Source organism: Haliotis cracherodii, unplaced genomic scaffold, assembly GCF_022045235.1.
Source record: "Haliotis cracherodii isolate W230 unplaced genomic scaffold, xgHalCrac1.p SCAF_1, whole genome shotgun sequence".
In the NCBI taxonomy this organism is placed as follows: Eukaryota; Metazoa; Mollusca; class Gastropoda; order Lepetellida; family Haliotidae; genus Haliotis; species Haliotis cracherodii.
The window spans coordinates 45,695,354-45,709,742 of NW_027266264.1; the positions used below are offsets into that span (position 1 = coordinate 45,695,354).

The following is a 14,389-nucleotide window of genomic DNA, read 5'->3' on the forward strand; positions in this document are numbered from 1 at the left end:
TTCATATAAAGTTCAATAAAAATCATATTTACTCTGAAATTCAATAATGCATCCGTTGAATACATATTCATGTAGACATCTCCTTTACTTTAGGTCGTGATTGACAATTTGCTTGTTCATGCATGGTGCACAATTCGGATGTTTGTATGTTTGTCGGGAGCATGGTACTGACTGACTAGTTGTTGTAAATTTGTACAGCACACAAGGATTGTTTAGCTTTCAGGTGCTCATAAAAACACAAGGCGGTTGGGGAGCCTAGTGGTTAAAGCGTTCACTCGTCACGCCGAAGACCCAGGTTCGATTCCCGACATGGGTACAATGTGTGAAGCTCATTTCTGGTGTCTCCAGTCGTGATATTGCTGGAATATTGCTAAAAGCGACGTAAAATCATACTCACTCACTCAGTCACTCATAAAAACACATGCATTTAACTGATAATCAACATCCTCACACCATGTGTATGCTGGGAAAAAGGAATGTCGCAAAACGAAGTTGCCAGATGTTTCAGTCTTCATCAGAACAGCTCAGACAATTCATGGATTGAGACCAATTAGTGGCAGAAAGATCTGTAACCCGTTGAGACAGAACAGAACAGAACTGGAGGCAATGTGTAGGCTACATGATTACGAGCTGAAGATGGTGGTACAAGTAGTGTGGCTGGTGCTGTATCCCTACACCAGGAGAGGTTCTATGGGGTAGTGATGTGGTTACAATATAGTCCATATTTTACATCCCCTTTGTTTTGTTAAGAAGTTTCAGGGACTGAAGGCTGCTTGTTGAGAAGTGCCATGTCTATCCTGACATCCAGTTGATTTGTTGTGCGGGTCTTGCCAGGTGGTCAAAGACCCAGGTGATCATGAGAGGTCATCTGCTACTAGCATCATGTTGCCAAGTCTAGACTTGATTGTCAAGTTGTAAGGTTGTATGTGCAGTAGCATCTGGGTCTGGGTGTACAATTGTTTGTTTTGTTTGTCTTGATTTCACACTGTACAGAGTTAAATGTAAGCTCATTCTCTCTTGCAACATTCACCAGGTTTCTGAAGTTGCTGTTATGTTCTCCCCCAGTTATTCCAAATACTAGTGTGCCAGGGCACTGTTCAAGGGTTTGGTCCAGACTTGGTTGGAATACATTTTGGCTAAGGCTGGGTCAAAATGGGAGCCTTAGAAACTGATATCAACCAAATGGGTTGTTAAAGGTCGTTATGATACGTCATTCTTCTATCATGATATAACATTTGTACAAAGTTTTCATATTATAATTAGAGAGATAGCGCTGTATACATTGTCTCCAAGTTGTCACTTCCTACCGAGCACCATACGCCGAACCCCTTGCATATACGAGTATGCTAATTGTTCATTAGCAATGTCACCACTTATACGCACAGAGTGCATTGATGCCCACTCCAAGTGGTGTTTTAACTGAACTCAACATCAACAGTCACCACAGAATATCTAGACAGATTGTTGCTACTCGTGGATTGCCCGAGATAGTTGTATCTGACAACTGGACTTGTTACCATCCTGCAACTAATGGTTTGTCAGAAACGGCTTACTTTCAAAAATGTCCTTTGAAGTCCGCCTTGAAATTGTTGCAGTGTTCCATTGATCACTAGATCCCAGTGATTGATGGTCTGAGCCACATTCAGTTTGTAGACAAGTTATAGTCTGTCTCTCAGACCCTAAAGAATAAAATTGAAAATGGAATTTAACTGAAGTCTAAAATGATTTGAAAAGTCTAGATTGACTCAACTCCCTGAAATGAAGCATTGTTCTAGCAAGTAATTTGTAAACGCATAGCAATCAAATCAAGTCCATGTCACAATCAAATCTTCAAAATCAGGGTGGTCAGAGTTGACATTTGCAGATAAAACAAATGCAAAGGAACCGATTCAAATTTCTATTGCTTTACATCAACTTCTATTATTAGACAGGTGACAACATCTGACTGAAAGGAAGTGACGAGTGCCTACACACAACTGAGCACAGATCTGTTTTCTGGTGTTAATAGTTACTCTTTCACAATTTATATTGGAAGAAACCAATTTTCTCCTGTCACATCTACATGTATAAGCATATTTAGCTGTAACATTTTAGGAGGCCATATGTGTCCCGGTCATCTAAGGCTGCTACACAGATATGTGCCCCGGAGCCACGGCAAAGTGTGGCTCAGATCCCAGATTCAACCTGATTATGATTCCTGATTTGTCAGCACCCAAGTGGTAAAGGTCTGTGGCCTGCATCACTTTCCCACAACACTATGTGCTAGCGTCTGCTGTCCATTCCCTATCTAACACTTCACTTTGTAATTAGTGCCATGTGTCAAATTGAAGCATTGTAGTTGGGGCTACTGCCACCTGTAATACAGAGAGAAACCTATCGATCCATGAAGCCATACATACAGACACCCGACAAGTTCTTCCGACAGTCAAGACAACATAACATGAACCTTAGTACCTGGCAACACAATATACTGTTTATTATTCATACACACGTTCATGTTTATCAGGATAGTTTTCCTATACGTAGAAGGAATTGTTTACTCACGACCTCTCTTTACCAAGGTCTTTTGTGAAAATCAGGCCCCACTTAGACATATGTCCTTGCAGTCAATCCTCTACGCATGCTTCAAATCAGACTCATTGACGACCAAGATCTTCTTCCTGGCAAAGCCCTCGTCCTTGGAGATGTAGAGGATAGCCCCGTTACTGCTGTCGTCTTCCAAGAGGCCAACAAGGCCCTCGGCTATGGTCTCTGTCCTGGCAACAGTGGCAGATTGAGCAAACAAGTGAATGCGGGGTTGTCAAGTGAAACTATAGGGTGGTGCAGTTTGATACTGGGTGGTGAAGATAGATAGATAGATATTCTTTATTTCCTCCAATTGAATGAAGATTACAAAATGCAGATATGTTTATGTTACATGTTTAACATGAATTGGGGGTATATTTGCACTTGTGCATAAACATACAAGTTTTTTAGCAGGTATCGCCATTTCCTTATAAAGCAGCTTACATTAATTATTACTTCTGCCCACACATCTCTTTCTAGTTCCATAATACATTCTATTGGAAATCCACCAAGTTAAAACGCAAAAATAACATCATCATTTTTCTCCCAAATCTTAACAAAAACATTTACATCCAGGATATCACAAATGGTGTTAAAAAGTATATTTCGGTCATTCATATTGATCGTGCAGGACATAAACATGTGCTGTACAATATCACTGGCAACAGTTTTACAATAGCATTCTCTAGAGACAATTTCAGCTGATTCATAGAATACAAGCCTTGCAATATTAGTTAAATGGTCATACTTCTCCAGGGCTAGTTTCCAGAGATAGTGTCCATTACTTGATCTTATTCTAACATATCTTGACAGACTAAGTCTTGAATTAAGATGGACATAAAATACATCATCTCGATGAGATTTAATTGACAATTATTGACATAGTTAACAAGTGTATCACTTAGTTTATACTTCTGTACAAGCTGTAGCATATTATATATCGGAGATTTTCTACTCCATACATTGCATGTAAAACTATCTGTACACATAAATTGACACAGGCGAACTAGAAACATTACTTAACACAGTATACTTTGCATTACATAGCTTTCCTAAGAAGTAGAGTGCTCTTTTATCTATGTAATACTGTAGTGGCATGATGCCGATAGCATCCAATACAAAAATACTGGGAGTGCGCAAGTGGAGTCCCTGAACTTTTTTTTTATAAAATTGACGTTGTACAACTTCAAGCATTTCATACCCTTTAAGAGGAAGTTTACCCCATATGCTGCATCCATAGAGGGCACATGATAAGATTACCCTCTCCCAGATACGTGCTGCAGATAAAGGATTCAGATCACCAAAGTACAACCCATTATTATGGTTAGTGTTGATGAGTACACGTAACTTTTCGCATGCAGATTTTGTACGTTCAAGTGGTGATTAATCTGTACTAAGATATACACCTGCATATTTAATAGATTTCGTTTGTGTAACATGCATATCGCCAATTGATACATTAGTGGTTTGAATCTTATTGTTTGGGCATCCAAAGTATAGAACTGCACTCTTGCTTACATTATATTTTAGCTGCCACATATGAGCATAGTTTTGAACGACATCAAGAAGATTTTGCAGGCCTTTATTTGAGATACTCAATAAAGTAGTGCCGTCAGCAAGAAGGATCCCAGGGCACTTACCCCATGGCAGAATTAAGCCAGAATCTGAGTTTTCAAGTTCATATAGCGTGAAAAGCCATGCGGACATTACTCTACCTTGACCTACTCCTTGATTCACGGGGAAGGCATCCGACTTAAATCCTTCAAAGCATACAAATGATTTCATAGACCTGTAGGAGAGCCTTAATATTCTCCACAGTTTACCCGTTATTCCTATATCATACAGTTTATTAAATAATCCATCAAGCCATACCCATCAAATGCTTTTTCGTTATCTAAGAATGGACAGTAAACAGGCGACATCCTTTCGTTGTAATATGCAATATTTTCTGTTAACGTAAGTACAGCCGTTTCAGCACCATAGTGAGGTCTAAATCCAAATTGCAAAGGATGGGGAAATTCTATGTTATTATCTACCCACGACTCTATTCTGTTGAGAAGAAGTCTTTCCAAGAGTTTGCTTAATACAGGCGTCATTGTTATTCGTCTATGATTGGCAGGGTCATATTTTGGTTTACCATGGCCTTTGTGTATAGGAAGAATTTGACCTAAAGAAAATGATTTTGGAATATATTCAAAGTTAATCATGGCATTGTATAGTAAGGCAATATGATACAACAGAGATCTACCAGCCTTCTTTATATGCTCATTTACATTACCGTCAGGACCAGGCGACTTTCGAACTTCAAGTCGTTTTACTGCACAATGGCCATGGATTTCCTCTTTAGTGAATGGACAATGCAATGGCCATCGTGTGTCGTTATCTATATCCTCTAATGTTTCTAGATTAGCAACTCGCTCTTTAACATTCTGAGCATGTGCATAGTCATATTTAACATCAGGGCAAGGAGTAGCTAGTGTATGAAAATACAGACCAAACAGATTGCAAATATCCTTTCCCTTGTAACAAGTTTGAGTGCCATAGACAAGCTTTTCAGTATTACCTTTATAGCGTTTGTAATGTTTTGTCGTTTTGTAGAATTCTTTGACATCTACTTCTGCTGCCGCGTATATTTCATTAAATTTATCTTTAAATAACTGGTGCTTTGCATGGCGATGTTTCTTAGGGAAGAGACGTTTACTTTCTTCATATTTTGCATAGGCAGCATCGTTTTTGTCTCTAACTTTCGTTACTTTCGCATTTCTTTATGTAGATTATTAAGACCATCATCTTCCGTCATCTTCCAAGAGGCCAACAAGGCCCTCGGCTATGGTCTCCGTCCTGGCAACAGTGGCAGATTGAGCAAACAAGTGAATGCGGGGTTGTCAAGTGAAACTATAGGGTGGTGCAGTGAAGCTACAGGGTGGTGAAGTGATCATTCAGAGTCGTGAAGTGCTGAAGTGTGTGGGGTATGGTTGGAAGTGTAGGTATGAGAGAGACAAAAAGACACTCTGCCATTGTTTTTTTTGGGCTGTTTTCACCTGCCGACCCTATAACAATACAAACAACATTTTCTTGTGCTGCATCTGTCACGGGCACGCCTATGTTTATGAATCAGTAGGATTGAGATAAATAACGCAGGCACTCCTATGTATGGTGTGTCAGTAGGATGGAGAAAGATCTCCAAATAGGCATCCTATGTGCGATGTAACAGTAGGATTGAGATAGATGCTCAAACAGGCACTTCTATGTGTGATGTATAAGTGGGAGGGAGATAGATCGTCAAACTGGTAGCCCAATGTATCGTGTGTGTGCCATTTCCGTGGGGCAGTATAAACTAAGAAAACACCAATAAGCCATCAACATCAAAAGACTCAAAACATCAATCAACCGCGATCAAGGCTATTATATACCCCCTGCGTACCATCAACTCATAAAAAACCCAAACAGTCATGATCCCTTTGGTTATAATACTGGCATCACCTGTTAGATGTTTACCTCGTATCACCCCCTTGTGTGAACATAACAGGCTTCTCCACGCCAGTGTAACTACATCCCAATCTACTCGACTGTATGAACACTGCCTCCTACATGTATATATGCTTGTCAGCCAAACCCTGTACATCACTTGCTTGATAACGATGTTAGAGCCTACACCGAAACGTCGCACCTAGCTGTAATAAAGAAGTTGTTCATCGATATGTCTTATCTTTACTTAATACTTCTAAATGCCTCTCAAAGAACTCATTCTGGAAGTAATGTACTCTCAGGGTACCAACTTACGTCATCCGTCCCATCTGTTGTATATCATCATACTTGTAGTCGAAGTAATTCACGCTCTCTCGCGTGATGTCCATCAGGGGAGTGTCCACTGGCGTCGGACAGATACAAGCGAACCGCAGGCCGAGCTGTTCCCTGTCAGGGATGTCCTGAAGTAGAGCAGTTTATAGCTGCAAGATTGGTGATGCGGCGTTAAGCAATACTCACTCATGCTCGCTTTTTTACACTTTTCGCGATGGCGAATAAAATTAATAGCACTCATGTAGCTTTAGAACTTTCATCACATATATTACCCTCTACTGTATGGTAAATAGAAAACGTACTCAATATTATGGTGGCCCATAAGGGACATGGATTCTGTTATTCAATATTTTGATATTTCACTTACTGTTATCGTAACCTTTTGCAAATTAACACGATTTGTCATACAAATGTTTGAGAACATTTAATTGATCAGTCCATATACAACTTATGACACTTATGGCATGAAATTCAGTGTGTGCAACTATTGGTTCTGGTATAGATATAATAAAGATCAGGTTCAAGTGGGTGGATACAGTGTGAAGCCTGGCTACCAACCATATGTTTGACAATGAATTTGGATATTACTCGATTCTGATTGGTCAGTCAGAGGTTGTCAAATCACAATAACCCCCTTCTGTTTAAAACAGCCGATTCTGACGGGCGCATCACCGCGGTAGCTAATATTCATAGAAATAGTACCTAGGCATATTTAAATAGTTACTTATACAATTTAAGTTACAAAAGTTGCGGTTACTGCAATATTCAAAGGATGTGTGGCAAACCACGAAAGAAATCTATAAAGGGGATGTATTTTAAGTTTTGGGGACTACAGAGACCTTGGAATTTGGCACTTTTCTATGTATGACTGTGACGTCATACCGTTTGCGCCACAATGAGCGACATGACGTCATAATGGTGACGTGAGTTGCAGAACGAAAGCTTTGCAAAGTTTGTTTAGATTTCTTTAGGGGTGCCCACCTCATGTTAGCTTACCAAGTTGCCATGCTTATATGCTTCAATGCTTGTTATATGTTCGAGTGAATTATTACGGTGTAAACAAACTGCTTGAGCATATACACCGCCATATTTTGTTTACAGGCTGTTGTCGGTGAGTCCGTAATTCAGATCCCACTCAAAACACTGGACTTGACCCATGCCCCTTCACTCAATATAATACAATACACCAAAGAGTTCGCGTTTTATTCAGTCATGATAGAATTGAGATAAACATACTGTGTTTTCAATGTTGGGCTAGGTTATCTGTACATTTAACCGCGTTAAATTTAACATTTGGAACCTCAGGCTGCGCCTCTGGTTCCAAATTCAAGTAGCGGGCCCTTCAGTGACACCACGGTATGTGTATCTCCTACTTGGCCCAATAGATAACAGCCCGAGGTAACATGGGCGTAAAATAATATTCACTTGGGTCTTACCGCCCATGCTCGCGTGTGAGCGACGATGCCGGATTTGGCAGCACAGTAGACGGGATTGGTAAAATACACGTAGATACCTGCAACACACCATTTAACCCTTCGTGAGACTCAGCAATTTCTGATTGTCATTTGTTCCTGGTAACGCACATCTGCAGTTTACTTTAGAGAACTAGTGTGTGGACGTGGTGGGTAATTTAACGTACTTTCGATAAAATGACGAATGATAAAATATCAAATCAATCTTATATTACGATATATGGATAAATCGATTGTTATTTAATTTATCCATCCCAACTAAATCCATTCTACCGGTCATTTTCCGTTCAGTCGGAATAGCTTGGTGATGATTTGAGTTTTCTGTAAACGTGCCATCGTCCCGTTAGCTCACCTGAACGAGAAGCGGTGTTGATAATGACACCTCCTCTACCCCCTTTATCCTTCCTCATGTGAGCTATGGCTAGGTTCGTCCCGATCACAGTGCCACGCTGTAATTACAACTGTATGATAATACAGGGTTTGGTGGGAATTTGCATAGCGATTGACTGACTCGTTCATTCCGAATATTCTCACTTGTTTATAAGTGATTACTCTAGTTATCTCCGGAAATAACACTTACATGTAACTTTACTTAATTTACCTCTGACCACAGCAAAATGTATCTGGTTCAATGCAAAAAATGTAACCTTCTCAGGAAAGTTGCAAAATTCTGCAAAATCATTATTAAGACACTTAGGTAATAACTGAAATGCTCTTATCGACCAATGATTGTATATAATAGGCATAGATCACCATTGTACATATTATGTTCTTTGTTAACCTCAGTATGTTATGTTATGTAGCCTTGAGTGTGAAAAAGGTTCAGTTCAGTTTATACGTTCACACAGCCGACCACGTGACTGACCATCATGATGCTGATCATGGCCTCCCAGCGTCCCTCGTGCATGATGCCGGCGTTGTTCAGCATGATGTCCACACCGCCGAACCGAGCCACCGCCGTCTTGAAAACTTCTGTATCAACAAATAAACAAACATAGATTAAATGTTGACCTGGATTTGAACTTTACCATACTTAAAGCTGAAACTTCTCAATTATTCTCCAAACGTAGTGAAATGTTGTGTATGCTTAGTTATCAATGGGGCACAACAATGTCCGGTTTTCGTGATATTTCACATTTTGGGCATAGCTTGACCTCTTCATGTATGCTCTTAAATTCTCTAAACATGTATTTCCTCAGAAACCGTTGAAACAATGAAGATGCAGTCTCACATTGACTTGTTTCCACCAATGGTGACGTCTGAATTTGTGTGAGAGGTTCTCAGTCACAATCGCATTTATGGCCATTACTCGGACGTTTTTGTTCTAAATGTATGGATATTTGTCTTTTGTTTGTTGTGGGATTTAATACACATATGTTGCATGTTTTGTAGCTTGTTTTCTCCAAATGCATATTTAGCTCTGTATTTTACCTGTCTCGTGGATAGAGCATCTGCCCGGAAAGCGGAACGCCAGGCGTTCCATTCCCGGACGCGTAAAACCAAAAGACGATAAAAGATGGTAATTGATGTTACTCTGCCTGTCGCGCTCTGCATTACGGGATAAAACAGGGACTGTTGGGCTCAATATACATCTTTATGGGGTATCCATGAGGTATGGTTATAATACCACACGCACACACACACACACACACACACACACACACACACACACACACACACACACACATGGTTCAACTCAGTTATATGCAAATCAAATTGATTATCAACTTTTGTTAGGTGGACGTTTTTGTTGACATTTTAAACTGTTGATTACATATGCAGGTGAGCTACAGCACTGTGCCACTATTTAATGTGGAGAATGCGAAACGCGGTATTTTGTGTGTTACCGTCAAATCCAATTGGTTAGGTTGTGATTACACACAACGGGTTCCGCTAAATAACAAAACCAACGCTTATGTAATCAGCTCAGTTGATGAGCTACTGGTGTAAGTTAATGCTGTGTCAGCTGGTGATGGTGTACCGTCTACAACACGACAATCAGACTATATATACCGATGCATGTTTTTAAATATCGCTTCTGCGATAAGCGTCTCCACATGTAGGTCATGCTTACAGTGACAAGTTTGTCTGGAGAAGACTCGAGTATATACAGATCGCCACGATAGAGCTGGGTTGCTGCTGACTGCGGCATAAAACCTAATATCAACTACCGTTATAAATCTTTATAGTGAAAATACATTGTAAGAGAAGTTGAAGATCAGAGCAGCACTGTGAATCATGCATGCACGTGTGTGACTGTTTGTACTTGTATGCACGTATGTGACTGTTTGTACTTGTATGCACGTGTGTGACTGTTTGTACTTGTATGCACGCATGTGACTGTTTGTACTTGTATGTACGTGTGTGACTGTTTGTACTTGTATTCACCTGTGTGACTGTTTGTACTTGTATGAACGTATATGTATGTTTGTACTTGTATGCACGTATGTGACTGTTTGTACTTGTATGAACGTATATGTATGTTTGTACTTGTATGCACGTATGTGACTGTTTGTACTTGTATGCACTTGTGTGGCTGTTTCTACTTGTATGCACATGTGTGACTGTTTGTACTTACATGCACGTTTGTGAATGCACGTGTTTTGCTTTTTGTACTTGTCCTAACTTATACAATATTGCAGTTTAACATGGATACCTAACTCAGGCACATTATACTGACTTTGAGCCGATCAGTCCTTGTTTTATCCCATTAATACAATGCGCTAGGCAGGGTAGTAACAAGTACCTTCTCTTGACATCTTTAGGTATGACGCGGCCAGGGGATCGAACAACCGACCTTCCACTCTCTGGACCTACGCACTTTCCAATAGACGGCGGAGTCAGTCCTAAGTTTGATATGAATAATCACATTCAACTATTCACTCGGAAATGGTGCATATGTACAGCCCGGGCACTGGGTCACGTGACGTTCTTCACCTTCCATGTTGCTGGCACTAGTGACGTCACACTGCATAAACACGACGTCATCTTGGTACTTTTGCTTCAGCTCTGCCTCCAGCTTCTTTCCACCATCTGCGTTGACATCGGTAATACACACCTGAGATGGACAAACATAAATATTGTCAACCATACACAAAGCGACATAATGCGTAATCATAATGCAAAGAGTAGATGTACTTGTCTTTATGGAAATGGGTTTAGACATCGTCAACAAAATAAAATTCCTATCATGCAGCTATTACGTCGCCTAAGGGAGGGAACAAAGTATATTTTGGAAATAGAGTCCATTTCCCTTTGCTTCATTCTCGGGTTTGAAACACGATCAAAATACCTTGACACGTGAACATTGTGATCCACAATGTGATGTGCCAGAAAGCATTCCTGTGAACACATCTCGGTGCCCAATCTATTATTCCATATTGGAAGAGAAGAAATCTTTGTCGCCCTCTCGCAGAGGATCTTACTAGTGAGAGCGCGAATGTTGATTTACGCCGGGTCACGGCGGCCTGTAAACATTCGAGCCTGTAACTCATTCACGATCAATGTTAGGCCATCATTATTTTTCCCATGTCCAGCCTAAATCAACCAGCAAGATAAAATTAAACACAATAAAAAAAACTGTAACGAATGTTATACTTGGGATAGCACTTTCTTTGTAAAGTACAGATTCTTGTACTAGAATCTGTACTTTACGAAAACAGCGTTATCCCTAAATATAACATTCGTTACATTTGATCACTTCCTAAATGGCATTGTGTGTTCATAAAAAAACTGATTTTCATTAATTGTGTAAATTATTTTATGATGTAGATCGAGTCGCTTTTAATTTCGAATTTATACTATACATAGCTGAAAAAAGATAAAGCAGACCTGTTTTTTTAATGAATGTGCAACAGTAGTAGTATTTTTCTATTACATCGGGCCATAAATTTCCACAAAGGCTGAGAAAATTGAGATACGAAAACTTTATAATCATTTAACGTCGGAATAGAAATTCAGGGAGGGCGGGAGATTGGAAACTCAGAAAGAAAATACGGAAAGCCTTACAAGATTAAAGGGTTTTTCATCTCAAAGCATGTTTTTACCTTGCAGCCTTTTTCCAACAACGCACGTGCAAATGCTACGCCAATTCCCCCGACACCCCCTGTGAGAAATGCTGTTTTTCCTTTGATTTGCATAGCTATCTTGGACACTGACGAAGCTTGGACCAACACTGATGATGAACTTGGTCTTGTCCAGAGCTATAGCACAATGTTATAGGGCCCTGTCATGTGACAAAATTGACGTAGGACAACCACATAGCTTAGTCATCGGCACGTGTGGAGGCAATGAGGGTTTAGATTAAACTTTGGTGGAGGGTAACGGCCAACCTGACCTTGCATTTTCTTTCACATTAGCATTGTATAAAGCGTTAATACAGTGGCCTTTAAGATATATTGAAATGTTTTCGCAATGTCAACGTGTTTTACGATATATATACGCGTACTACGCGTTTTCTTTCAGAATTCTGTACCTTATTAGACTTTGCCTGAGCAAATAATTAGAAGTAAACTACAAAACTACAGAAGCATTAATAAAGTAATGGTGCACATGTATTTTAAAGTCAAATAAAAATCATAATATTGATAAAAGTTCTTGACAACCAAATATGAAACACTGAAAAGCGTTTATTGAATCGTCTAAAAGTCAAATGAGTAACACACAGTAAATGAAATGCAATCTCAAAATATACAGAAAACAGAAAACTATTTCCACCGTGATGTAATTTATTCTCACTGTGATATATATGTTCTCACCATGGTGAAAGTGCAACACATACAAACTGTGGTATTATCCTGCTGCAACGTGACGTTAGTCCCTCCATTTACAGGGTTGAACATGATCTCCCAAGAATTGTGATGCCACCCCATACCATTACACTACCACTCCCTAACTGACGACGTTGAGTAACGCAAGCGCAGGCTTATCAAGTTCTCCTGGACGTCTGTAGACCCTGCACGACCATTAGAGCTGTCCATATGAAACCTGGACTGATATGTGAACAGTATACTGTCCAAGTGTTGTCTTCTAAAACTCAGAAGATGTGACTGAAGTAGTATAGATGATGGGGATTCTGGACCACTTCCACTGGAGCCAGATTTATATACCTATACCACCACTACAGGGGGAATTTTTTATAAGTATAAGTGATCGGTAACTTAACCCTGTTAACAAAGCACGATGTCGAAATCAGGCGTGGTGAAAAAGAGGCCCACTGTAGTCAACCTATCATTGAAAGATTTAACCGGACATTAGCGGAACGTTTGTTTGGCTATCAGTATGGGATCGAAATGAAATCGGAACAATTGAGATCAACCGAAGGGGTGACACGATTATCAGCTGTTGTGTCAGCACTGAATAATGAAGTAACGAGATTAATCGGGAAGAAACCATCCGATGCGATTAACATGAAATCTGTGACTTCCGAATCTTTAGCACCGAGGAGAGGCAAAGAACAAAAAATTCCGGATAGAGTAAGCGTAAGATATTTATACCAGCCCGGTGAACTCGAAGGAGGCCTACATCGCGCAACCGATCCGATTTGGTCCCTTAAGACGTATAACATTAGTCGATTGGTTATGAAAGAAGGAGAGCCTATTCTTTATTATCTTAAAGATGGACCGGGCGGGGCATTTGTACGAGAAGAGTTGCTCATAGTTCCCAACGATACAGTATTACCACCATAACCATAAGCATAGGTAGTTACACCATCCTTATCAATCCTTCTCTTTGTATCTAAGGGGGATAATGATGTCTTGTTCATTCTTAATCCATATATCCTATGATTGTAACTTCTTAAAGAGTCCATCTCGTGTTTGAATGTTCTACCCTTGAATAATGGTTCTTTATACTGTTCGAGTTTGATATGCTTTTTTACCACATATTTCTTAACACCCTCAGCTTTTCTTATCTCTCCATTATCAGACTTCTTTATAAAATACATCTTAGGTCTTAATCCGACATATTCTGCTATAGGAGTCCCAGCACATTCTTCCTTCATCTTACCTAACACCTTTTTATTTACTACGCTGTGCAGTGGATTATCTTTTGGGTAATCGCTCGTGTCGTACATATCTTTTTTTCTGCCATATCTTTATACACATCCTCAGTTTGTATTTCCATCAACAAAGAATCTGTGTCGGTATATAACACCTCGCATCTATAGCTGTACTGCTTCTTAAGTTAGTTGTAAAAAAAGTCATACATTAAGTGTTTTGACAAGTCGAGAATACTCATACCGACGTACACCGGTCTGTTGAATTTTATATTACTCTTCTGTATATGGCTATAAGTTTCCTGAATCTTTCTTCCTCATTAGATCTGACTAATTTAACATCAACATGCTTTCTTAGATTCTCAATAGTTTTACCAAATACTGAGTTATTCATGAGCTTATATAGATTCTTTTCAAAATCACTGGTAGCTATCTTTCTTAAATCTGTATTCAGCCTTATATAGGGCTCCATCCAAGGGCTTTGATCAAACTTTAGAACTCTGTGTATTTTCTTTAGTTTCATACCTAACGATAGATATAACTGGAGATTTCTATA

The 14,389-nt window shown here is 39.6% G+C and overlaps 1 protein-coding gene across 1 annotated transcript; it reads right to left on the reverse strand.

Annotated features, from left to right (window-relative positions):
* Nucleotides 1-2,614: 2,614 nt before the first annotated feature.
* LOC139464723 (15-hydroxyprostaglandin dehydrogenase [NAD(+)]-like) lies at nt 2,615-11,977 on the reverse strand. The gene is made up of 7 exons (XM_071246241.1): nt 11,885-11,977; nt 10,776-10,896; nt 8,704-8,810; nt 8,191-8,287; nt 7,803-7,879; nt 6,349-6,494; nt 2,615-2,756 (listed from the first exon to the last, which is right to left on the reverse strand). Exons 1-7 carry the CDS (start codon nt 11,975-11,977, stop codon nt 2,615-2,617), a joined length of 783 nt encoding a protein of 260 aa, XP_071102342.1.
* Nucleotides 11,978-14,389: the final 2,412 nt, after the last annotated feature.